Below are 26,054 nucleotides of genomic sequence, written 5' to 3' on the forward strand. Positions count from 1 at the left end.
TCAGAGTTAGAAACAGCAAACAATCCATCAGCCTGTTTAGTCATCTGAGATGAATTAGCAGGATTTGGTGTTTATCTAAACAGACAATGTTCCAAGTTACAGAAGCAGATAAACTGCATAAATTGAACAGTATAGTGCTTAATTTGAAATGAGCACCTTTGTGTGTGATGTATGAACTGAAACACTTGACCAAAGATATGTTAAAAATGCAGTTAATTCTGCCCCTGGAGAGAATCTGTTTTGAGGGGGTTGCTATGTCCTTGTAGAAATAAACTTTATTTCTGATGCTGTTGTTGGTTAGGTTTTTTAATACATTTCTTTTGTGTAAAATATGGATGTGCTTAATAATGGCATTGGAACAAGTGGAATCTTGTAGGTATGAGGCTTTGTCTCTAATTATTATCTAATTTTCTAATGTGACAGCTGATTTTTTTTAATTCTTCTGCTGATTCATTTTAAGTGTTGCAGGTCTTAAAACTCCTGCAACATCCTTAGACAGTTCCCAGGTCTCACAATCCATACTATGAGATCACTTGTACCTCACAGAGATATTTCTGTGAGAATCCTAACACAGAAAACATCCTAGCCCAGAATGAGAATGAATTTTTTCATCAAGCAATGATAAATTCTGCAGTCTCCAATTAATGTGGTTGCCTTTAACTGCCAGAAGGACTGAGAGAGCCCTTTGCAGAATGATGAAGTTTGGGGGTTTTTTTCACTCTTTGGTTAATTTTTCTCCTCCTGAAGTACCCAGCAATGCTGTTCCTTATTCAAAAATAAACCCTCAAGTAAAACTTAGGAGGTTCAGAATATGATCAAAAGCACTTTCCATGTTGAGGTAATTAGTTACACAGAAGTTAATAATCAGAACTAACTTTATACCTCAGAGTACCACATGGAAATAGCCATGCAAATAAATCCATTTGGTTTGTGTTATTCTTACTGAAATAAAAGAATTTACTTTTGAGAACAGTCACAAAAGCAGCAAATTAACAGCAAAAATTGGAAACAAGTCTGTATTGCACCTGGAAATTTGATTTAAGACTTAGGTTCTTAGGTGATGTTCTCTCTAGAGGTGAACAGAACAGAGCAGGTCACTGAGTGCAAGCAATTAAATAAATACAAAGAATTCACAGAGCAAGAATTATTTATTGACATACTGAGCAAACAATTCAGCTGCATCCATTGCCAAGCAAAAATGGAGGAAAACTTAATTTTAGTTGTTTGAAAAAAGTGTTTGTAATTACAGAAAATCTGTTTTGGGCTTATTTTGAAATTTGCCAAACCTGTAAATGTTTGTCTCGCTGAAACATAATTTCCTGTGTTTAGTTGTGTGTGTTTAATGATTCTAAAAATTCCTTTTTCTTTACAGCCCAGCAGACCTGGTTACCCCAGCCCCAGATCCAGTGAAGGGTTTTATCCAAGCCCACAGCATATGGTACAGCCAAATCATTACCAGGTATGACATTTAATACCATGCATATTTTGGTTTTTTTTTACAAATATGGGTTCTCTATCCTAGATGCAGCTGGTGGGATTGATGCACTTCTTACTTGATGGTTTATTTTAATTCAGTTCAGTTCTGAGTTTTGTTTTACATAGGAAAAAAGCCCCAAACTGAGCCTGGTAGGTTTACTCCAGATGGTAAATATTTCCACATCTGATGTGGTGCTCAGATTCCTGAAACTGCAGTGAAACACATCAGACATTTCCATATTTATTGAGGGAATGTGGTGTTCATGTTGACATTTGTGCTGAGCTGTGAAATCACTGGCTTTATAAAATGGCATGAACTGGGGACCTTTCCTTGGGGTCATTGGTATTTTATTTTCTGTGTCCTGAGAGCTGCTGCCTTTAGCTCCACCACATTGTATAGTCACAGGTTTTGCTTTTCTCCCTAAAACTGCTGAAAAAATTCAGAACAAAAGTTTGTCTTTAAAGGACTTGGAGCAATTTTAGGTCTGTTCAAGGCTACAGCCACATTACAGCTGTCTCAGTCAAGGGGATTTTTTCCATGAAGAGAGGGAGGTTTTCATTGATTTAATAAGTACTTCAGGCTCATTAAAACTACTTGGATTTTCCTGTGGAGAAGTTCCCAGGCCACTCAGCTCAGCACACTAATTACATGCTGCCACTCAAGCCGTAAGCCTGTAAGATATAGCAGGAGTTACATTTTTATGGGGCTCTGTGGGGTGATGTTTGCAGGCTCGTATTAACTGGAACATGAGCTTGGCATGTGGAGCTCTTACATATATATCTATAGATTGAGTTTTGTCCTCAGAGGACTTAGATCTCCTTGCCTGTAGAGGTGAGAGCATGCTCTGATGCTGCTGGTTTGATAGGCACCATAAAATACTCAAAAGCTGTATTTGTGTCCTGTTGCAGTTATTCTAAAATAGTTATGTTATGATGAGCATCCTCAAAGACTTTAACCAGAGGTGTCATATTTTGGCTCAGCTTCTTTCTTCTGATGTTGCTTCTCCTTCTTCTTCTCTGTGACTGCTTGAATTGAGTAATTTCTGTGCTTTCATGTCTTGGAAGGGATGTTTCCATTATGGGGAAGCACAGGTCTTACTAATATCTCTGTTTTTCTCTTTGTTTTTGCCCCTGTGGGGTTTTTTGCCCCCTAAAGGTGTCAGGCTACCCTGGTTCTCATGGGATACCAGCCATGGCAGGCAGCATTTATCCTGGGCAGGCTTCTCTCCTGGATCAAGCAGATTCCTGGAACCATCGGCCTCAGGAAATATCAGTGTGGCAACCAAACATGGAGGTAGGAGATCTGACACATCTGCTACTGTGTTCCCTACAGTTCAAGGCACTTTTTATTATTATAAATTGTATTACTTCTATTATTTAGGTAGATCTGTTACAGGAGAACTGAGTTTTTCTGGTGCTTTTAAAATTGCCTCACTGCAGTGAACTGAGTCTTGTATTTTCTGAGACCCCCATCGCAGGGAGGAATGATGAATCTGACTCCATGTTCTTTGAAGGCTCATTTATTATTTTATGATCTATATTATATTTAAGAATACTAAACTAAATTAAAGAATAGAGAAAGGATACAGACAGAAGGCTAAAAGATAATAATGAAAACTCATTACTCCTCCAGAGTCCTGACACAGCCTGACCGTGATTGGCCATCAAGACAAAAACAATTCACATGTTGGATAAACAATCTCCAACCACATTCCAAAACAGCAAAACACAGGAGAAGCAAAGGAGATAATATTGTTTTCCTTTTTCTCTGAGGCTTCCCAGGAGAAGAATCCTGGGCAAAGAGATTTTTCAGAAAATATGATGGTGGCAGCTGGGCGTGAAGTGTCACTTCACATGAATTCTTGGTGAAGTTGTTACTACTTATCTAACTGAGTGATAGCAAATATTTGGTGTTTGTTAAGAGAAGGCTTTACTGGAACTTACTGCTATTCACAGAGATGGGAACACTCATAAAAAAACCTCTTGGGAGATACCCAGCACAGCTGAAGGATTGAGGCTTCTTTGTAACTTACCCAGAAGAGAAAATGAAAGGGTCTCAAAGACTGTTTCTGAGCTGAATTCCTTCTGGGTGCTCTCCAGCCTGTCATGATTGCACTGAGCTACTGAGAAACATCAAATTAATTCCCCCTTTAACCTCCTGTCTTTTTTTTTTTTTCTCCACTGTTGTACACTTTTTAATTCCATTTTTTCCTTCCACAAAGATTCAGTTTGTGCAGCTTCTGTCTTAAAATTTTTTTCTACTCTAACCAGCTCTATTCCCTGTGTTCCTGATAAACATTTAAGTGTTCTCTGAAATACAGGGAACTTTGTTACCAATTTCCCTTGCCTTTTTAAAAAATACTAATTTATACACTGTTTCCTAATGATTTCCAGGCAGCATTGGGGTATGGTATGTGGAATATTTATAAGCTTAAGACAGGGATAAATATTTGGTCAAAAATTCATTAAAAAATGTTTTTGTGACATGCTTTGTAAGCTTAAGACAGCCATAAATATTTGGTTAAAAATTCATTTAAAATGTTTTTGTGACATGCTTTGCCACTGTTGGCTAGCACTGAATAGTGTATTTGTTTTGATTTTAAAAAATGTATCTTGTAGCTTTCAACAACTGGCTGGTTACAGTATTGCTCAAGACCAAGAAAACAAAATTGATAAATCTGGCTTTGTTGCCCAGCTTAAATGAAGTGCAACGCAGGAAGTGACAATGTTGCTGAAAAACAGAACAGAATCTTTCAAATCTTTTTTTTGTTGCAGTGACTAAGAGCAAAGAGATAAAAACTGTAGGGTTGGAAGGATTTTCTTGCATTACTCTGCTTCAGCTTTGGAGGAGCTGAAGAAACTCTGCTTGACTGCTGCTGAGAATTGACTTCTAAAAATCTTTCCTTTTATCACCTCTAAGTTCTTGCACCTGTTGATAGGAATTTTAAACTGGGAGACTGAGTAAATTTCTTGTGGATTGCAGGATTCTGGCACTTTGGACATCCGGGGGATGAGCCAGGTCCTGCCCACACACCTCATGGAGGAGAGGTTGATACGGCAGCAGCAGGAGATGGAGGAGGATCAGCGCTGGCTCGAGAAAGAAGAACGTTTCCTGGTAATTCTTTGTTTCACAGAGCTTCTTAATTCCTCCTGATTTTTGGGTTTTGTATTGCAGCTGCTTAAAACTGGTCACTTCTGTGAAATGAGAAAATTTACAGGATATAGGACCCCCAAAATGTGGGTTTGGAAACAGGTTTTAAAATAGGTGTTTGGCTAGTGAGAAGTGTATATCAGATCTCTTGAACATCTGTGGCTTTTGGTGAATCTCATTTTATCTAGTTGAGTGTTTGTGTGGGGGAAGTTGTGGGTATAATTCTGTGTCCATCTGGAGGTTGCCTATTTGTTCTTATACAGAGCTCTACCTCTAAAAAAGATGTAACCATCAGCCATCTCAGAGTTGTGGCTGTGCTAAGAGTTGTACCCAGCCTTGCCCTGGAGGAATAATGACACATGTTAGTGGGAAGAAATAATATAAAAGAGAGCTCTGTGAGAAGGGAAAAGCTCTGAACCTCACCATGAGCAGGAAGAAGAAATCATTGGTAATGGGATGTTCTGATGGTGTTTCTCTGCAATTCCACAGAGCATTGTTGTCAGTGCCACTGGTGTATGTTTTTTTTTGGTTCAGCTCTGGCTTCCCAGTAGTCAAAATTCAAGTTGAGTGTTAAATTTCTCCTGCTTGAGGCTGATGGCTACAGATGGAGTAGAAGGTGGGAGTAGAATGTCACCAGGAGCCTGTGGGTGCCTGAGGCACAGGACAGGGGATAATTTACAGTGCTGTGTGTGGGTTGTGACAGACAGCAGCCCTGTGCTTGACCTTGGGCATATTTCAAGGAATGTTTCAGTTTGGAAATCTTTTGTGTTGGAGCTGCTGGTAGATTCCCCCATGTCCAGGACATGTTCTAGCTGAGATCTACATTGTGCCTGAGCTAAGAAGTGACTTTTGATTAATGGGTGTTGAAACTGGTTTCCTTTTAAGTCCATTTTGGAATTTGCAGTTTCCCATTGGGATGACAGCAAACAAACCCCTGTGCCCAGATTGCTTGGTCTGAAGAAAGGGAAGGGAAAGGAAAATTTCTTCCCTAATTTAGACATTAGCTTTTCCAGTCTTGTGTGGCACCAGTTGCTTGTGACCTACACAACCCAGGAGGTCAAACTCATCCCCCTGACAGTTAAAACTTTAAAGATGGTAAAGAACTTTTTGTGGAATCAGCTTTCTGTCAATAGGGCATTGACATTGCAGGCGTGGCAGTAGGTTGTGTGGGAACTTTCTGCAGAAAACTTTCTGGTTTTTTTGTGTAGAATAAATGATGATTATTTGTAGTGTTTGTTGATTGAGTCTCTGGACCATTAGGGTGTTTATCATCCCCCAAATTAACATTGAGAAGGAACTTGCTGATTTTTCTTTTATCTGTAATACACTCATAGCATTTGGGAGAGATTTGCTGTGTTTCCATTTTGTGCTAGTTTTGTTGTGAGGAAGCACCGTCTCTCTTGCATCTATTCTGTTGAGGAATTGGAATCCATAAGAGAGTTCAATTCTTTTTCTTTCCACATTAACATTTTGACTGTACAGACTTTGAGGTTCACCCTTGGATGCCTACTACAAATTTATACCCCTGCCCATAGCAGGATGTGTGTCAGGAGAATATTCAGTTTATAGATGGGTGTTTCTTGGAAAAGCAGTGTGGGTGAGTTTCTAGGTTTAGCCTGAGGAGGTGAAGATGTGGAAAAGTCATAGTGGGGAGTCACTCTTGGAAGCCTTGCAGGACTCCTGAAGGTATCCACAATTCAGACATGAGAGTCCAAACATGTGAAAATAAGTCATTTATTGAGGCATTAAGGCCATATAATGATATCCAGCATAGAAATAAGCCAGGTATTACACACACATGCTCCTTGGCCAGCGTCCTCTAGTGAGTGACAACATTTCTGCTCTGGGAAGAAGGGTCTCCCCTATTTTCATTCCACATGATTTAGGAAGAGGAAATCTGGCCCTCCCTTGCCTGCTTTAGACAGGTTTCAAATAATATTTGTCCTTTTCAGCACAGAGAACAACAGAGTAGAGTCAGATTTTAATATTTTACTTACTTAACTATAATATTTAACTTTTGTAACCATGTGTAGTGTTCTCAGTGTAAACTGTCTGCTTCCAAAACCAGCTCTATTTACCCAATCCTCGGGCTCTACAGCACATCCCACTTGTTCTACTGAGAGTTGGACTCACAGGGGAGCAACTGCAAATGATTTATTGTAAGACACTGCAACAAGATGGAAAATTCTCTGTGGGTTTCTGTTAGTACAATTTTTGTTTCCCAAGAGTAACATCAACTTGCTCACGACTTGAAATTTATTGCTGCTTCTGCAGGGAGAAAATACAACTCACAGCACATTGGTACAGGGATAAACAGCACTGATGCTGCTGGAGGGGACTCCCCAGATGGGGAATTCAGTGCAGGGGCATTGAAATGGAAATGTGCTGGTCTTTGGGGAGCTTGTTATCAGTGCAAGCAGTTTGCCTGAAACCGGTCCTTGGAGAACATGGGACTAGTTAGTACTTGAAAGGATAAAAATGTTGTTTTCAAGCTGCAGCCTTAACAGAATCCAGAATTCTGGAAATTCTGCTGTAAAAAGGGAAAACAAACAGGTCTGTCCTCGTGGGAAGCTCCCAAATGAAAATAAATCTATTGTGTAAAAACTGAAAAGTAGAGAAGTGTTTGATTTTAAATTGTACCAAATACATTCATTGGAGAGTGAGGAGAGAACTGGTGGAGGGGTTGATTTTGGGGGATCCAGGACTGACACCCCATCCCCTGACAGGGAAGAGGGGCAGCACTTCAGGTCTGCCAGCTCTAATGGACACCGATAAAAACTTGTGATGATTAAATTTTCATGCTCTATTGATAAGTGTGCTGTGGAAATGAGCATCTCCAGGAAGGACAGAAATAGGTGAATTATTTTTGAGAAAGCTGAACAGGAGACACAAAGCATTACTGCACCTAAAGCTTGATGCAGATCACTACAGGACACAGTCTCTGTCCAGGGCACATTCAGGTGGAAGATGAAATGGCTGCACTACAACCTAAAACAATCAAAAATTATCTCTGAACATTTTACATATCTTTTTTTAGGCCTATTTAATTGCCTGCTCCTTCCTTTTTTGGAGTTTCCACTTTGAACCTTCCTATCTGGCTGTGCTGATGTTATGTACATTATTTTTAATCAGATAAATAAAGATATATTTGTGCATGCCTGTTAGTAACTCCTCAGCAGACAGAACAGTTTTGTAGTAAGAAATTTATAGTCCCTTCTGGGATAGCTTAAGAAGAAATAACTTACATATTTTCCTTATCATGCTTGGGTTCATTGGTTTTTTTTTTTCTGAAATTCCCACATAGTTGTGGTTTTTGTCCTATTTTGACACTGAGAACTGCAATTCAAGTCTAATTGATGTGAACTGTTGCTAAATTAAGATTCTAATTTTAAGCCTGAGAAAATCCCACCAAGACATTACAATTCAGCATGTCCTGAGAACTCCAAGGCTTACATATTCTTTTATTAGCAAGTAACCAGAAATACTGGAAATAAAGTGGATTACGTCCCACTTTGTCAACATACACATCCTGTCTGAAAATTCCTCTTGACATTTCCAAAGATTTCAGATAGTAGGCTTATTTATTAAAATGAAAAAAAAAATCCATTCACTTTTGAAGGACTTGGTTTTTCTGCAAGATTTTAACAACATACAGGTCTTTCTCTCTGTGGTTTTTAGGAGGTCCAGAGCCATGGCAGGGAGTGGGAAGGTGGCAGGGTGTTCTCTGGGGCTGTGTGTGAAGAACAGAACAGGTTTGGTGTGAGGCTGATTGTTGACCTAGAGAATGTTGCATTAAACAGCTGAAGGATCTCAGAATTAAAAATTCAGCAATGCATTTGTGTCGTGGGCAGCATGAGGAGCTCAAAGCTCTTGCAACTGCAGAAGTGGAAGAACTGCTGCTGAATAATACTTTAAAATACAATGGGATTTTGATCATCAAAATCACCTTTACTGTACAATAATTTGCCTTCTGACATTTCCACATCTACACAAAAGAATAAATCAGAAAATCATTTAGTCACATGGGAGTTGTTAGAATTTATTAGAACATTAAAATCAGTAAATATATAATTGGGACTTTTCTTAGTCATTGGACACAAATTGAATATTTCTCTTTTATTCCATGTGTTCCTGACTACCCAGATTTTGATGGAGCAGAGGAGAATGCTTGTGGAAGTTGAAAGAAGTTTATGTCCTGCTAAAAGATTTTTTCCTTATTTCTGAGGTGCAGCTGTGCAGGTCACAGGGGTGCAGCTGCTCAGGGTCCCTCAGCTTTGCCATCACCCCCTGGCACTTGGGATCTGCAGTTTGGGATCAGGTTCTTGGAGATGCCAGGGCAGCACCACTGCCCTCACAGCCTTGTTTGTGTGGGGGCTGAGTTAATAATCAGCATTTTTGTGATATTTGATGAGCATTTGCAGCTTTTCTGTGCAGCAGTTGTTGGGCTGTGGGTTGTGTGCTGTCCAAGATGGGGTGTCCTGGAGGGAACTCAGGGTTCTGCACATTGGCTGCTGGTGGAGACTTGGGGAATGGAATTGTTGCTGTGACCTGGAGCCTTTGGATGCTGGAAGGAGGGACTTTCTTAGCAAGACCAGGAGAGGAGCTGGGTTTTGTGTCTGCTAATTTAAGTTTTTGCTTATATTACTAGAAAAAAACGTCCTGTTACTTGGACTTGTGTGCATTTTTGTGCTTCTGACTCTTTTAAAGTGCTCAGAATTCCATTGTCTCTGGAGTCTGGTCTGAGGAACATGGTCTAAATGGTCCAGGGGGAGGTGCCCTGCCCATGGCAGGGGGTTGGAATGAGAAGATCTTTAAGGTCCCTACCAGCCCAAACCATTCTATGGTTTAAGGTGCATTTTTTGAGTAATAATTGCTATAAGTGTAGAGAGCATTAAAGACCTCTGTGCTAAAATAGTCTTTGGTTATTTCCAAAGAGTTTGGGCACTTCCCTGGCTAGAAATGAACATGGGCAAATTGTGAGCATCAGTGTAACAGAAATGTAGTTTGTCATACGCTTTATATGGATATTTAACAAGGATAACTATTTAATATAGCTGAAGAATACTATGAGAATCATGACTTTACCTGTCTAGTGAAGTTTCAGACATACTCATATCAAATGAGACTTTAATCAGAAAAAAATCCTTCATTGTAATAAGGAGATAAACTGGAGATGAGTCAGTGGTAGGTTTCATCTTTAAATTTGTCACAAATTCCTGGAAAAACATGAGGAGACCACTTGTGTCTGTTTCAGTTCTTCATGTTTAAGAGGGGGTTAAATATTTCCCTGTCTGATATGATTTTCTATTTTTAATCTGCAAGTTCTTTCAGGCAGTGACTGTCCCTGGCTGTGCCTCACTCAGTCTGCAGAAGACTGAATGAAAATCCCAAATGTTGGCCCTTTCTGACAGATTGGCAGCAAAACTGGACTATTTTTAATGACAGAAGATCAATATTAGTGTATTTTTGCAGGTTCTTTCTGCCCTGCTGGTTTTTAGGGTCATTTAGTAGGATTTGTGAGTTGGAATGATTCTTTAGTATTCTTACAGGAAGAAGGAATCTCAAATAGCCTTAAAACAAGAATAGGATGTATTTGTCCCCTGAAATTAACCCTGTAAGAACATGTGGTCAGTTTAGTGGCTCTGTGTTTAGCTACACCTACATTTCTCTAAATAAAAAATGGTATTTTCATGTTTTGTGTGACCATTTTATCCCTTGAGTTATCAGTGACTCCTCATCCAGTCTCATAGGAGAGAGTCAGATAAATCCTGGTTTTAAGTGCCATAATAGGTGCACAAGAAGCACACTGTAATTTTGCTGAGCTTGTGTCTTCAGATCAGTGTTAACTTTGGCTAGTCTTTGTCTCTCCATGTAATCAATGTTGTCCTTGAAGAATAAATAAAACATACCTGGGTTTCCTGGGGAGGTAAGTGGGGTTTTCCTGTGCAGGGCCAAAAGTTGGACTTAGTGGTTTTTGTGAGTCCCTTCCAACTAAGGATATTCTGTGAGAAAAATGTCTGGTTTATGTGTGAAAAAAAAAAATCAAAATCAGTGTGGTTTTAATTCTGCTTTTAGAAACAACCAAGCCCTGGATTCCTGTATTGTGCTGAAAACACATGAAATATAAATTTGTTTGTTGCTTGTATGGGAAGAAAAGGGCATCTAGATGGCTTTGTTGGCTGGCTGTATCCACATGGAGTGTTTAGAGAGCTCCAGTAATTGGCCCCATTTGCTTGGAGAGGGAGCCAAGTACATTTAAGCCATCCTGGGGCAGGAAGCGGGAATTAATGTGCAGCGTTTCTCATCCTGTGGTTGGAATTTTGCTGTTGGGAAGCAAGCTTTGTTTTTTGGTTTTTTTTTTTTTTTCAGAAAAAAACCCAACTTTTGCTGCCTTTGAGAAAACTAAAATGCAGATTTTCCAGTGTTGTGTCAGCTCAGTGGTACTTTGGATATTTATTGGAGCATTTTGACTCCGGGGCTGGGGGCGGCTGCAGGAGGAGCAGCCGAGGCTCCGGTGGCGGCAGCGGGGGCGCGGGGGCTGCAGTGAAATGACATCTGGATTTGTCAGTGTGCATTTCCAACAGGATTTTCCTGTCTTTACACTGCCTCTAAGCCAAGGGCACATCACGGGGTAAGCAGAGCCCAGAGTGAATCCTTGGATTTTTGTTTCAGAAACCCGACATGAGGCACTCCAGAGGCAGCATTGACCGCGAGGACGGAGGTCTCCAGGGCCCTGTAAGTGTGGGGGATCTTTTCTTCTCCCAGCTCTTCCTCCAGTTTCGTGGTAGAACATGCTCTTGGGGGTGGGAGATGATTTAAAGGTTTTGCTAAATGTTTCCACTATTATTACATGGTGGTACAGTTTTCCAAGAGGCTCAGCTTCTGTGGGAACTGCAGCCACAGCAAAGTGGTTCATGCAGCAGTTTGGGGGATTTGGGGTTTGTTGGTTGTTTTTGTTTTTTCCCCTTGTAGCTGTTCTTGAAACACATATTAAAATGGCCACAAATATGTTACAATAATTTCCAAGTGCTCATGTGCTGTAGAATTGGGCCTTTTATTTAAAAATGGGGATTGTTTTCTGCAAGTTCTGTCAACAGGAAGCAGGATTAAAGTAACTTTTGCAGTTGTTTAAATATCTGAAGGGTTTTCTCACAAGGAATGTAAATGTTGCTGTTGTATTACCCAGAAATCTGTTTGGGGTAAATGATCCACTATGAAACAATTGCAATAAACCCCACAGCCATTCCTTTATTCCCAGACAGCAGCTGCAGCTCGGGTGTTCTTTCTTAGTGGCTTAACTCCCATCTGTTTAATTTAATTAAAACCATTTCTTCAATTGTTGAATTGCCATTGGAATCTCTGGATCATACTGTTCATCAAAAGGGGGATTAGGCTAGGCACTGCTAGTGACACAAACCTGGTTCATCCTCTGTTTCTCCCAGGAAAGCTGTGGATATTTTAAATCCACCCTCCTGTTTCATTTGGGAAGCAATTGTAACCTCCTGCTTTGACTTCAGCATTTCTTCACTTTTGAAGAATTTAGATATTCTTCCTGCATTTGCAGCCAAGACAGTCATGAATGAGTGTATCAGTGACACACTGCAGCATGGTCTCTGGAGACATTCATGTCTGGAAGCTCCTAAGATTTTTTTCCATGAATTTGGAGAAGATTCTTAGTTATTGTTAGGCCTTGGCTGTTGTTGCATCTTTATGTAAGAGCAAGAAGAGTGTTGCTGCATTTTGTGCTGCTTGTGAAGATGCTTTGAGATGCCCAGGAGATTTTCAGTTCATGCCACAGGTTACAGATTCCAAACTGTTTCCAGGGGAAGTTCTGTCTGTCCAGATGAGGTGGTCCAATATCACACCCCATTTGAAAGAGTGTGAAGAAAACACTTCATGGTCATGGACAAAATGGGTTTTAAAGGAGACTCTAATTCATGGTAACTACATTTCTAGTCATGGAATTTGATCTTGTAGTTCTCAGTGGATTCAGAACATAACTCTGACTTCAGTTGCAGTGGGAAATGCTTAATGCTGCTGTGAGTCAATTTGAGTTTCTGACAGAGGATGAGAAACTGGGCAGTGATACAAATGAGAAGTTACCACCCACATTTTGGCAGTTCCTGTCTGATCACATTCTTTTGACCTGTGTTTCAATACGCAATTTTGTGGAAGTAAAAATGCAAGAATTGTTCTAGTGGGATGTCATTCTTCTGCCTCTCTCTTGGTCTCTTTCTTTCCCCCTGGGGTTATCAGATTTGAAATATTTAGGTTGACAGCACAAAACATAGATAATGACGTGATTAAATGTCTCCACTTCGTGTCCCTGTTTGTGAGGTGACCAACCTCACAGAGCAACAGACCAGTGTCATTTCTGGTTCTCCTGTTGCTGACATTTTTAAAAAGCCCTTCTTGTGGTGCTGTCCAGCTGAAACTGCAGTCAAGCTTTGTCAGCACAAATTCTCTCCCTGCAGTGGCAAACAGCATGTCTGTAGAGATGCCACCTGTCCCTGTTTCCAAAGTCTGTACACTTCCATTGTCCACCTAACTTCTAAAAGATCCCTGCTCTGCCAGGCCCTTTTCTGCCCTGCTTGCTTGATTTCCAGCACTCTGGAATCGTCTGCCTCTGTGCTCTTTAAAGATTGCTCTTAAAAATCACCTGACATCCATGGACTGCAGTTCTTTCAAAAGGAGATTCCCAGGGGACCTCACTATTTCCTGGAAAGCACCCAAAGTCCACTTCTCCATAGCCAAGGTTTTGCTGGAATTTTTTCTCCTACCTCCAACAATTTGAAGCTCAACTCCTTCGTGGTTGCCATGACTGAGGCAGCCACTGCTCAGCACTTGGCCCATCTCTGTTTACAAACAGCAATTCCAGGAATCACCTTTCCCAGTCAGCTTCCCTAATACCTGCACCAAGAAGTACTTTCACAGAATTTCCTGGACCTCTTTGTGTCCAGTGTGTGATATTCCCAGTTGAATTTTGGAAGTTAAAATCACCCCTAAGGGCCCGGGCAATTGACACAGAGATATTCCTTAATACAGTGCTGACACTTGGGCTGCTCACAGCAGTGATGAGGTTGGTGTGAAGGATGGATGAATGCAATTACCAGGGAAAGTCACTTCAGTCTGTTACTAAATTCTTCCAAGTGGAGCAAATGGGCCTTGACTAAGAGCTTTGCAACAAAACCAAAAAAGCAAACCAGTTTTAAAGTGTGTTCCCATTACAGAACCATTCAGCAGGAAGTTCTGCAGTTTCTCTGTGGTGTTGTCATTTCTCCTTCACCACCAACTGACCTCTGCTGTTGGGTCTGTGGACACAGACTGAAAATGCCTGTGACTGTCTCACCACTTCTGAATAATAAGGATGAAGTGTATAACGTGGAGGCCAGGGCTGTAGTGAGCAGTACAAAATACATGCAAATTCTTTTATTGCTCTGTAAGTAATAGACTTATGAAGAATGCAAATTCCTTTATTGCTCTGTAGTGAGGGGCTGACAATAGTGCATTGGGATGTATTTTCAGCTGGTGGGAAATGTGCTGAGAGCTGGCTGCTCTTGGTGTTGGAGGTTGAGATAATGCTGATGAAAGCCACAAGCACTGCAATAACTACTTTATATGTTTATTTTATTTTATAGGCTGGTAACCAGCACATATATCAGCCTGTGGGAAAACCAGGTAAGCAGTAAATGCAGATACTGACGTTTTGAGTATTTGATTACAAGTCTTGTAGCAGCAGTAGTCAACAAAAGTTCATGGCAGTATTTCCATTCAGAGTGGATTCACTTCCAGGTACTACACATTGATGTTTGTGTGCTGTGTGTTCAGGTTACCCATGCAGGCCCCAGACATGCAGTCAGCAAAGCCAAGGAAGTGTTTAGATCAACAAGCAGGAAATGTCTAGAGGAAGCTGAGTCAGAGTGGGAATTCACCCAGGGTGGAGTTCAGACATGTAAAACAGCAGTAGACACCTAAAATTGGGTTTCTCTGTCTCAAAAGTGAATCACACAATTTGCTGGTGGGAAGAAATCCAGTTTCCCAGATTCACACAGCATGTTGGCACTCAGCTGTGGTACCAGGGATGACACCATCTCAGGGCTGGGGTAGCTGTGCCCGGAGCAGTAGCAGTTACCCCACAAAAGGAGTTTCAAATATTTAACTAAAACAATCCTGCTCTCATAAAGTACAGCTCCCACAAACAGTGCATTTACTGCAGCACACCTAAAGATCTCCCATCTGTGGCAGAGAAGAGCACATGCAGCCTGTGCAGTGCAGAGCAGAAGGGTGCCATGTGCCTCTGACACGTTGCTGCTCTAAAACCACAATTTTTTGTCGAGCAGATCACGCGGCTCCGCCAAAGAAGCCCCCGCGCCCCGGAGCCCCCGGGCACCTGGGCAGCCTGGCCAGCCTCAACAGCCCCGTGGACAGCTACAACGAGGGTGTGAAGGTAGGGGAAACACCCCCAGAAAATGCAACATTTCCAGGGCCACTTTATTCATTGCCAGTGAAATAGCCCCAGCAAATGAAACACGACAGCTCTGAGGTAGTTTGGTGTTCCTGAAGTAGAGACCATGGAAAGCAAAGGGGACTGGACTTCATGGGTAAATAATGGCATGGGGCAAATGTGCCCTGGCAGCTCTCCAAGGGAGTGGGGGGGGGGGAACTCAGGTTCTCCCTGGCTGTGATTTAGTGTGCTCCTCACCTAGAACCTGCCCAGGTGAGCTTATTTCTGGTTTGGAATGATGAGGTGTCCCAAATGGACCCAGCTCCCTGTTGAGCAGGATGGAGCATGCTCAGGGATCCCAGTTAATCAGATGGTACCAAAGTCTCCTGTCCTTGGTCACAGGAGGTGAGACTTTTCCTGCAGTGCTCAAAAAGCTCTTGCTGCAGCGCCAGGGCTCCTCAAATCCTACCAGCTCTGGGGAAAAAGGGAAGAGGGGAAATGGGCTGTGACGTAGGAGTGAGGTACTTCCTGATGTGTTGTTTCATTTCCCATAAATAGCAACGAAGCCAAAACTGAAACTTGACAGTGGTTTTGTAGCAGAGATGCTGCTGCAGGGTGCAGTGTCCTGCCCCTGTTGCAACTGGTGTCCACAGAACAGCTCCTAAGGATGTCAGGCACTCCCAAAATCATCCCTTTGTGTGCTGTTTCCTGCCTGTGGGACTCTGCCACCTTTCTGATCTCCAGGAAACAGCCCTGCCAGATCTGCAATTAAAAATAGGAATCCATGGTGTGGTGGCCACAGCAGTTGGGATGAGTGACCCTTATTTTAGCTGATTTAAGGAAATACAGAAAAAGCCCAGTTCATCTGAACATGAAATTCAGAACCTGCCGTCAGAGCAGTGTGTTCAGCACAACTTGATCCCAGCCTCTCACTCCTGCTCATGTTCTGGGATTATTGGAATGTTTAAGAATCAGTGTAAGTTCAGCAGTGGTGAATTTGAGCAGGATTATTTATTATAAACTGATGCCAATGCTTTGCAAGCTGCCAAGCCTCAGAAAACATCAAAAAGCAGTAACAGATGTTCCTAAACTCAGCTTCTCTAAAATTTCCTTTCTAAATGCTGATGCTGGAACATGAAAAAATGTTTTTGAAAGACTTCTGACAACAAACAAACCTGAGCAGTCAGAGACATCAGTAGTGACAAGTGAACAGGATTTGTGTTCTAAATAGCTCTTTGAGTAGGAAAGAAGGGCTGATCTTGTTTTCGTCTGTCAAAATTTTCTTGGAATTGGATTGTTTTATGCCCCTTGAAGAAAAGAGCCCATTACTTTTTGGCATAGCTTTGTTAATGGTTGCAGTCCTAAACTGAAGATGCTTCTGGGGTTCATTTCAGACTCCATTTTCTGTACACCCAGTTCAGACTCCCTTTTCAGGGAGAGTACACATGAAGAGGATTGGAATTTCCTGCCTTCAGGAGCCTTCAGGGCAGGCTCCAGAGAGCTCCTGGGTGAGGCAGAGCCAGCCAGTTCCACAAAGAAACTCAAAATTCTGCAGAGTAGTGGTATATTGGGGATAAACAGAGAAACCAAGGGCTGAGAAACACAATGTCCATCGTCTTGAAAAGTTTGGGTCTGGAGTTCCAAGGGTTGGGAATCATCTGGAATGGGTTCTTGGTAGTTCCTGGCCATGGCTGTGATGAGTTCTTGTGGACAAGTCCTGCACAGTTAAATGACCATGTATTTCCCACGACTTACCTAAACAAAAAGTTCCAGAAAGATGAATACAAAAGCTTCTTAATTGCATTGGGTCCTGGACTGTTTGTGCAGAGGGACCAGCAGTGTTCCCAGGACAGGTTTCCCAGGCCCTTGCTCCACTCACCACTCTGCTGCTCACCACACTGGCTTGCTCCTGTCTGGCTTTGCATGATCTCCTGCCCGTGTGTTGAGTCAGGAGGAAGCATGGGGTGCATGGCAAACCCTTCCACTGCCCACAGGGGTGCACAGCAGCTCTTCTGTCACACAGGGCCAGAGCTAACATGAGTGGCTGCCAGTTCTGGTGAGGATGCATTTTGTTGCAGGCTTTTTAACTGGTCTCTGATTGCTACACATGTTTTGGGTTTGTTTGTTGTTTTTTTGGTTTTTTTCCCTGCTGAGTTTTATTAATATTGTTTTTCTTTTTTTCCCTTCTTTTGGTAAATTTCTTTAACTTCCCCCCACATTCTGCTCAACCATAGCCATGGAGGGTAAGCAGTGCGTGAGCGTGTGTGTATGTGCCCTATTCCAAAATGTCTTTGCATGTGACTTTGCCAAATGACTGTTTTAACTTCTTGATTGCTGAAACTGATTTGAATCACAGCCTTTCCCTGCTGATTGAGGCCATTACAGTGTTCCTTTTCCTAAGGTATTTTCTGATCAATGCTCTAGATTGAATCTCTGTGGTAGCTGTTGGTATCCACTTAATGAAATGCTCCAAAATACAATCACTGTGTACTGAATCCTGCACTCCTTCCTTAGAGAAAGTCTCATCAAAGCATTCCATAGTTTCCTCAAGGCAGTGGATCAGGGGCTTGCAGTGAAACTTTTCTGGAGCTGGGACCAGTCCTGAGAGCCAGCAGTAACCCAGTGTAGGGAGCTGAAGCACCATGAACCAGCTCAGATCCCGGAGGAAATCAGGAATTTTTTAACTTTCTGCTCACATTGAGTTTTTGCTTGGGCATCCCATTGTAGGGAATAGCTGCAGGAAACTGGGATGCTTGGTAGTTTTACAGTTCTGAAGTACTGAGGACCTTACAAAGGATGTTTGCGAAGTTTATTTCATTTCAGACCTGGGATTCATTCAGTCTGTCTTGGATTTAACTCAAGACATATCTGACTTGTTCAAGTTTTACTTGAGTAAAGGCCACACGAGTTATGAGTTTTTTTCAGATCTCTTGGAAATCAACTGTCTAAAAGCATTCCATGTTTCCCACCTGTGCTGGTGACACCATTTTTGTTAACCTGCTGTAAGATTTTCACTAACAAAAGAATAATGTCTTAAAATCATGGAATAGTTTGTCTTGGAAGGACGATTTTGTTTCAGTTCTCTCTTTAACATATCACTATGTTACTGTGTGCTCTGACATTATTTTGGAGCACAAAAAGCCCTTCTGGAACGAGGGACCTGATACCTGTTGCCCTCACAGTGGAAATTGAACCACTGAGACACGTTAAGTACTCAGTTCTCTCATGCCTCAAATTATTTCCTTCTCTGTTGAGTGTTACACTGGAAGCTCTTCAGGGAAACCTTGGTAAAAGTTGCCCAGTGTCACTTTAGAGATTCAGGTTCAGTCAGAAGAACTAAAAGAAACTTCCTTCATCCCAGAGCCAGCGTGCTCGGCCAGCTCAGCTCAGGGCAGCAGCGGGGCCGGGCGGGGCTGTGGGAACCCGGGGAGCCCGAGCCCTTCCCGGCTGGGAGGCGGCCGAGCCCCATCTGCTGGGGACGGGAGGTGCAGCAGCCGCTCTCTGCTTGCAGATTCAGCCGCAGGAGATCAGCCCTCCCCCCACGGCCAACCTGGACCGCTCCAATGACAAAGTCTACGAGAACGTCACGGGGCTGGTGAAGGCGGTGATAGAAATGTCCAGTAAGATCCAGCCGGCCCCGCCCGAGGAGTACGTGCCCATGGTGAAGGTATGGGGGCAATGCCTAAAGTCAGGGTCTACTCCTACCCTGAGGTCTTCAAGTGGTGTAGGAGAAATCTTCTGGAAAGCTGGAAGTAGAAGAGCTGTTTGTGTTCCTGTGTTCAGAGGCTTTGGATTCCATTCCCAGTACTGTGGACAGCACTGCTTCATGCCCCGCTTGCCTGTGCTTATCCAGAGTCCTGAGTAGTGTGCTGTCTTCTCCACATTTTCACTTTTTATGAGAAAAACTTGTTCTTAAGCCTTTGGCATCTTGTTTTGATGGTGATAGATACAATTGCAGGTGGGATTTTGAAGTGCCTTAGGCATATTCCAACTCTTTCCTTATCCAGATGAGCAATTAAATGTTTCCACTGCCTCTTGCGCTCCTAAAATTCTCTCATCCATTTTTTCCAAGTCTTTGAAGTTTATTTCTTTAATCTTTTTTTTCTTAGGAGGTTGGTTTGGCACTAAGAACTTTACTGGCAACAGTAGATGAGACCCTCCCAGTGCTCCCTGCAAGCACCCACAGAGAGGTACGTGGAACTCTGCTTACCTGGTGCTCAGCCACTTCCTTCCCAGTCAGCCTCAGGCCACTGCAACAGGTTTTGGTGCTCCCTTCATGGCACAGGCACACCCTTTGGTTCCCTGAGCACTCTGAACTCCTGTGTTATAATTCTGCATTAAATGAATTCCATTTAAATTGCTGCATGAACTTATGCTTGGTATTAGTGAAGATTCTTAAACTGGATATATGTGTCACCCATAGGAAGGTGACATAAACCCCAGTATTCCACGCAGCTGTGGGTTAATTCTCAGTGCAGATGTCACCTGTCATTTGCTTGCACATCAAGTCATTGAACAGGTAATTGGGCAGAGCTTGGTACAGCTGGATGGTTGTCTGTAGTTCTGGATGAGGAGTGACTGAGAGCTTTCAATGAAGTTCATAATTAAAACAGTTTTCCTCCAGAACCTTGAATGAGTGTTTACTGAGAAAGCCAGGGAATGGTGCTCTAAGTGCCATCTCGGAGGTTCATGCTGACTTAGCTGTGTGCTTAAGTAACCTATATCTGCCTTCTTGTTTCATTTTTTAGAGCTGCTTCTATGCTTTAGAACTACTTCAGTAGTAAAAAGAGTAGAGCTAACAAGAACCTGAAAACCCATTACAGCCTGTTAATGCCAAGTTGTGGTTTAAAATCCACTACTTGGGTCTTGGTGCTGTTTAACAGTGAGCGGCTCAGCAGGTGCCAAATTCCATTTGCTGCTCCCCATGGTGCCCTCAGAAACAGCCCAGCTTCAGTCAGGGATCAGGCAGGGGCTGTGGCTGTGAGTGCAGTGTTTCAAACCCCCCCAGGACTGATGTGGTTGTCTCGTTGCAGATTGAGATGGCACAGAAGCTGCTGAACTCAGACCTGGCCGAGCTCATCAACAAGATGAAGCTGGCCCAGCAGTACGTCATGACCAGCCTGCAGCAGGAGTACAAGAAGCAAATGCTGACGGCTGCTCACGCCCTGGCTGTGGATGCCAAAAACCTGCTGGATGTTATTGATCAAGCCAGACTGAAAATCAGCCAGTCCAGACCGCACTAAGCACTGAGGGAAGAGCATCAACAGCCTCGGAATTCTGCTTGCGACAGGATGTTCCTTCACCTTCCACCAGCAGTGAGGATTCACCCAGCGCAGCCCTGGCCTTCCAGCGCCTCTGGCTTCAGCAGACCTGACCGACCCCTGGGGTTCTCTCATTGCAACAGTTTAACAGAGTGTCTGGTAGAGCCGAGCCGGGCTGGGATTCAGGCCGTGGCGTTATCAGCAGCTGAGGTTTGTACAGGAGCCCTGGCGCGCTCGGAGCTGGGGCACAGGGCAGGTCACTCCATCGCATGGGACACGCTTCGCACTGAGCTGCCACCATTGAGCTGCCACCGGGCCACGGTCTCAGAGCCAAAACTGTTGGAGCAGCAGATGGGAGAAAGATATTGTGAAGAATTCGGGGAAACCTCAGGGCTGAGAATTCTTGCCCACAGTATACGAACTATCCAGACTGGAATTTTTTTTATTAGAACACTTACGTCGCAATATGCTAATCATGATTTACAGAGAAAGAATAAAAAGCTATATTTTCAAGACTTCAGTCATTTCAAGACAAACTAAAGCCCTCTTCATCTTCCTGCCTTTTACTTTTACGTGACCGTGTGAAGCATTTGTTTGGAACTAGCTGTAGGACACAACTGAACACTCGTCTTTTTCACCAGGATAACGTGCCAGTTCTTTTGTAGCAATGTCGTTTTCCTTGGAAGTGAAAATGCTGCTTTGTACCAGAGCAATTCAGAGCTGCATTTAGAGGAGAGCTGTAACCATTCATGTCCCCCATTTTTATATAATTTATAAAGACAGATTAAAGCCATGATGACTATTTTAAACCCACTGTAGTTAACTAACCCATCCTTTTGTCTTATCTTGCCTGGAAGGAGTTACAGTAGAGCAGTGTAATTAGATTTTCCTTGGTTTTCCAGTTATGCCATCTGTTCTGTTAAAATAAAAACCACACTCCCTTTTTGCTGTTGAGGGATATAAATTATTCTCAGGAAGAATATAATGAACTGTACAGTTACTTTGACCTATTAAAAAGGTGTTACCAGTGAAACTCTGACTCTTTCTTGTTTGATGTGTGTGCACCGCAGAATTCTTCCCTGGCTACTTGTGTCTTTTCAAATATGAGTTGATAATACAAATACCTACCACCCTATTGTAAAGTTTTTATAGAAATGTAAAAGGTGAGACATTGCAGAGTCCATCAGTGTTTGTGGAACAATCCCCTTCCACAACTTTGGGACACCCTCTCATACACCTCAAGTGCTTTGGAATGCCCACTTGGAACACAGCCCTTACCTTGTTCAACTGCTCTGGAAAAGTCCTGTTCAGAAGGTATTTATGAAATTCATGACTTTTAGGTAGCTCCACTGCAGTAACATCACCTCCCACACTCACCCTCCATGCCAGTTTTCTGGCCAGTAAATACAACCTCAGCCCTTCACCTGAGCCTTGCAGCCTTTTCCCCACTGTGAAAGCCTCTGGCCTTGCTGTGCCACAGCTGCACCTGCACAGGTGCCACAGGAGCTGCACTGCTGCTGTAACCAGAGGCATCACAGCCCCAGCCCTTCTGCTGAACAGGACCCATCCTGCAGCTCCAGGCTGTCACCACACCCCCTGCTCACTGGGATTTCTTTCCTCCCTCTGTCCAGAGGCTGTAGGTGCCTTTTAGAGCTTTAACTGTTCTTGTGAAACACCAAAAAACTGACAGGGGAAGTTGTAAAGCCCCAGCTGAGCACTCATGACAGCAGTTTCAGGAGGTGTAGGTAACTTGGCCATTCTCCACCCTCCACAAACATCCACCTGAGAGACATGAGTACAAGCAGATGTTCTTTATTACAGGCTGGTACAAAACTAATTAGTCAAAAAGACCAAAGCCCATGTCATCATCTGATTCCTCTGATTCTTCCTTCTTTTCCTCTTCTTTCTTCTCTTCAGCTGGAAAAGAGACAGGATTAATTTTTATAAATTATAAGCTCAGAGAAATCAGTTGTCACAAAAGGCATCACATGCAATGACTAATACCAAGCATGAATCCCTGAGCAGTCCTAAAACCTAAGCCAGCAGCCCAAGAACGGCGTTTGTACTTTTAGCAAAGTGGTTTTGTACATTCAGAATTCAGTTCTATCAAACCTGAAAAACTTTAAGAGGAGATGCTGATGCTCTATATGAACCTGATGACACACAGGAAGAGCAGCCTTAATTTTGAAGGATTACAGCTTTAATTTTGTAATCCTGGTCACTATGTGCAATGCCCCCTTTCTCAAGGGGAGGGCGTGCTTTGCTCACGAACACTCACACACGCTGCATGGCAGACACCACATACGAACAGCTCCTGTAACTGGTGCTTGCGAAGCTGTGGCTGCCCCATGCCTGGAAGTGTTGGATGGGGCTCTGAACAGCCTAGTCTAGAGGACGGTGTCCCTGCCCACGGCAGGAGGTTGGAAAGAGATGGCCTTAAAGCTCTTCCTAACTCAAGCCATTCCACGGATGCACGGATCCACTTTCCCGCGCCTCGGTCGGACACGGCCGCCACTTACCGGGGGCGGCTCCGCCGGCGGGCGCGGCACCACCCGCGGGAGCGGCGGCAGCCGGAGCCCCTCCACCGCCCGCTCCCACGTTACAGATCAGGCTCCCGATGTCAATGTTCGCCAGTGCCTGCGGAGAACCACAAGTGGCAGAGAAGCCCAGTTAACACGGGCGGGAGGTGCGCTGGGGAGACCCACACGCCGCCCCTGCCCGGCCCACGGCCCCTCTCGCCCACCTTGGCGAAGAGCCCCGGCCAGAAAGGCTCCACGTTCACTCCGGCTGCCTTGATGAGCGCGTTGATCTTGTCCTCCTGCAACGAGACAGCGGCGCTCAGAGCCCACCCGGCGCGGGCCCTCAGGCGGCCATGCCGCGCGGCCGCCGCCATCTTGTGCGGCCGCACTCACCGTCACGGTGACCTCGTCGTCGTGCAGGATGAGGGCGGAGTAGATGCAGGCGAGCTCGGAGACGGAGGCCATGGCGGGGCGCGGTGCTGGTCGCCGGGTGATTCGGCCTTAGCTTCGTACGAAGGACTCAGCACCTTGGGCCGCCGCGGAGCGAAAGGGGCCGGGCACGGCGGCACGGATTTATAATGGCGGTGCGCGTTGCGTCATTGGTTACGTCACCCCGTGACCCTCCGCGCATGGCCGGTACGCGCGCGCGCTCCCTCCCTCCTCCCTGCCCCGTCCCTCGCCGCCCTCACGGGGAATAATTCACCCTAAAAACGAGAGCAGCGCTGGGCACCGGGGCCGGCCGCTCCCCCAGCACTGCCGGCCCCCGCCGTGCCCCCGAGCGCTACATCCCCACGGCTTTTGTATCCCTGCAGGGATGCAGACCCCAGCACTGCCCTGGGTGAAACCTCTGGTGAGGCCATTTTCCCAGGATCCAAACTAAACCTCCCTGGCACAGCTTGAGGGACCCAAGCCCTCCTCCCTCACAACTACTTCAGGTATCACTGCCTAGCTAAAACACTCCGTTTTCTGTATGTAATAAAACGGGAAGAAAAGGTGCAGAATAACCCTTGGTACAGAACTGTGTATTGTGATTTTTTCCACCCGAACACGAGCAAGAACTTTCCCGTGCAGTGACCAAGCGCTGAACAGATTGCCCAGAGAGGGTGTGGGGTCTCCCTCACTGGAGATATTCCAGCACTGTCTGCACACAATCCTGTGCCTGTGTGGGAGCAGGGAGGTCGCACCAGGTGACCCCACTGTGGTCCCTTCCAACCTCACCTGCTCTGTGGTTCTGGGATTCTATGTGTGAGGAACGCCAATCACTTGTTTCTAAAGTTTTAAAAGTTTAATAGTAATAAAACGGTTATAAAAATAGCAATATAATTACAGTAATAATAATTTGGACAATTTGGATTAGGACAATATGAGGTAATAGAAACAAAGAGTTACGGACATCTGGGTACCTTTTCTGGGCAGCATAAACCCGAAAAAGGACACCCATTAACAGAGGATAAACCCTTAAAAACAACAGCCTGTTGCATATTCATACACCTCATACATGATGCATAAATTCCATTCAAACACAGGATTCTGTCTGGTCAGTGTCAGCTTCTTCCTCTTAATCCTAAGGGCTGAACAAGGCAGGAAGAAGTTCATTTCTTCTGCTAATGGGGCAATAAATTCTCTTTCTCTGAAAGCTTGAGGTGTCCTGTGGCTGCTATCTGGTGCGAGTACCTCAGTCCTTTCTTAAAAAAATATCTCACATACATAGTTTCTATTTTAACATTATATTATAACCTAAACCATATTTAACACACTACTTATAAAAAATTAATACAGCATAACTTTCTAACATACATATAATATTCATTTTAATATTTGCGAAAAGCCAATCATAAAATACGCATTTTTCACATGTGGTTCTGATAAGCCTGAGCAAATTCCAGAGTTTTGCTCCAACGGCATCATCGGATTGTGAAAAATGAATGTTCTCTGGGTTTTTGTCTTCTTGACAGATGTGTCTTTGATGAGCCTCATCTCCATGGCTGGGCAGATCATGGAACAGATTTCCTAGAAGCTGTGCTGGGGCACTCCTGGAGGACAGAGGGGTGATTTGGGACAGCCACAGCTCCATCAAGGTCAAGTCCTGCTTGATCAACCAAGGGGCCTTCTATGATGGAGTGACCACATGGACATGGGAAGGTGTATGGATGTCACCTGTCTGGACTTCTGTAAAGCCTTTAACACAGTCCCACACAACATCCTTCTGTCTAATTGGACAGAGATGGGCTTTGTGGGTGGACTGTTTGGTGGATAAGGAATTGGCTGGATGGTCACCTCCACAGTGCAGTGATTGGCTCAATGTCCAGAAGAAGATCAGTGATGTGTCCCTCAGGTCTGTTTGGCACCATTATGATCTAAAGTCTTCATCAAAGATGTGAACAGGGAGATCAGGTGCACCCTCAGCAGATTTGCAGATCACTCCAACCTGAGTGGTGTGGCTGACATGCCTGAGGGTTCCATCCAGGCTGTACTGAGCTCTCAACCACCTGATCTAAGTGAAGATATTCCTGTGCACTGCAGTGGGGCTGGGCTGTCTCACCTTCAAAGATCCCTTCCAACCCAAACCAAATAAGTCAAACTAATTAACCTTATACAAAATTATTCAAAAAATTACAAAAAGCTTGAAATTTTAGAATCCTAAAATGACAACTTTCTTTTACCAGCAAAGTGTATCCAGCCTGATTTTGGAGTGCTCCTTTATAGAAATCTCAGGATTTATTAGACTATTACAAGTGAAAAATGAGGTAGGCAAGAGGGACTTTACCTCTTGTATCCATCCCTTCCTAAGGATCACAAACAACTGAGAATTTCACTAAACAATGCTCTAACACTCCTCACTGCTGGACATGATAAATGCACAGTGATGCAGTGCAAAATTTGTGAGTGCTTATCCCTATTAGTGGAGTCAACAGCTCTGAATTTAAGCATTTACTTAAACTTCCTATTCAAGGCACAGGACAATTGTCTCCATTTTTATACCTAACTAAAAGCAGCAAATAAATGCACCTTTCCAGTGGGATTAAATATCCAGGAACCTCTGTCTTTGCTAGGTGCTTGAGGATGGGACAGGGATTTGTGTGAGCCTCATTCCAGGGCTGCCAAGATGTCCTGTGCAAATGCCCTCAGAGTTGTCCCAGAGTCCATGAGATGATGATCTGACTGAAAAGTAGCAGCAGAGAAATAAGATTCCTTTTCAATCA

At 43.7% G+C, this 26,054-nt stretch overlaps 2 protein-coding genes across 11 annotated transcripts in view; one reads left to right on the plus strand and one right to left on the minus strand.

The window, feature by feature from the left end:
• Window positions 1-21,354, plus strand: part of PTK2 (protein tyrosine kinase 2) — a 189,561-nt gene extending 168,207 nt beyond the window's left edge. For all 10 annotated transcript variants that reach the window (XM_084207209.1, XM_084207210.1, XM_084207202.1 and 7 more), the window contains 9 exons: window positions 1,373-1,459; window positions 2,633-2,770; window positions 4,460-4,591; window positions 11,300-11,362; window positions 14,266-14,305; window positions 14,968-15,074; window positions 18,583-18,738; window positions 19,181-19,261; window positions 20,105-21,354. In XM_084207209.1, coding sequence (XP_084063335.1) covers window positions 1,373-1,459; window positions 2,633-2,770; window positions 4,460-4,591; window positions 11,300-11,362; window positions 14,266-14,305; window positions 14,968-15,074; window positions 18,583-18,738; window positions 19,181-19,261; window positions 20,105-20,314 — 1,014 coding nt within the window. In that variant the 3' untranslated portion in view covers window positions 20,315-21,354. The remainder of the gene's footprint in view (window positions 1-1,372; window positions 1,460-2,632; window positions 2,771-4,459; window positions 4,592-11,299; window positions 11,363-14,265; window positions 14,306-14,967; window positions 15,075-18,582; window positions 18,739-19,180; window positions 19,262-20,104) is intronic.
• A 774-nt stretch (window positions 21,355-22,128) lies between these two features.
• RPLP1 (ribosomal protein lateral stalk subunit P1) lies at window positions 22,129-23,449 on the minus strand. Its single transcript, XM_084221859.1, has 4 exons — window positions 23,245-23,449; window positions 23,076-23,150; window positions 22,852-22,969; window positions 22,129-22,249 (listed from the first exon to the last, which is right to left on the minus strand). Exons 1-4 carry the CDS (start codon window positions 23,314-23,316, stop codon window positions 22,170-22,172), a joined length of 345 nt encoding a protein of 114 aa, XP_084077985.1. The 5' UTR covers window positions 23,317-23,449; the 3' UTR covers window positions 22,129-22,169.
• Between the last annotated feature and the right edge of the window lie 2,605 nt (window positions 23,450-26,054).

This window comes from Fringilla coelebs (assembly GCF_963513975.1).
Source record: "Fringilla coelebs genome assembly, chromosome: 1".
NCBI classification, from domain to species: domain Eukaryota; kingdom Metazoa; phylum Chordata; class Aves; order Passeriformes; family Fringillidae; genus Fringilla; species Fringilla coelebs.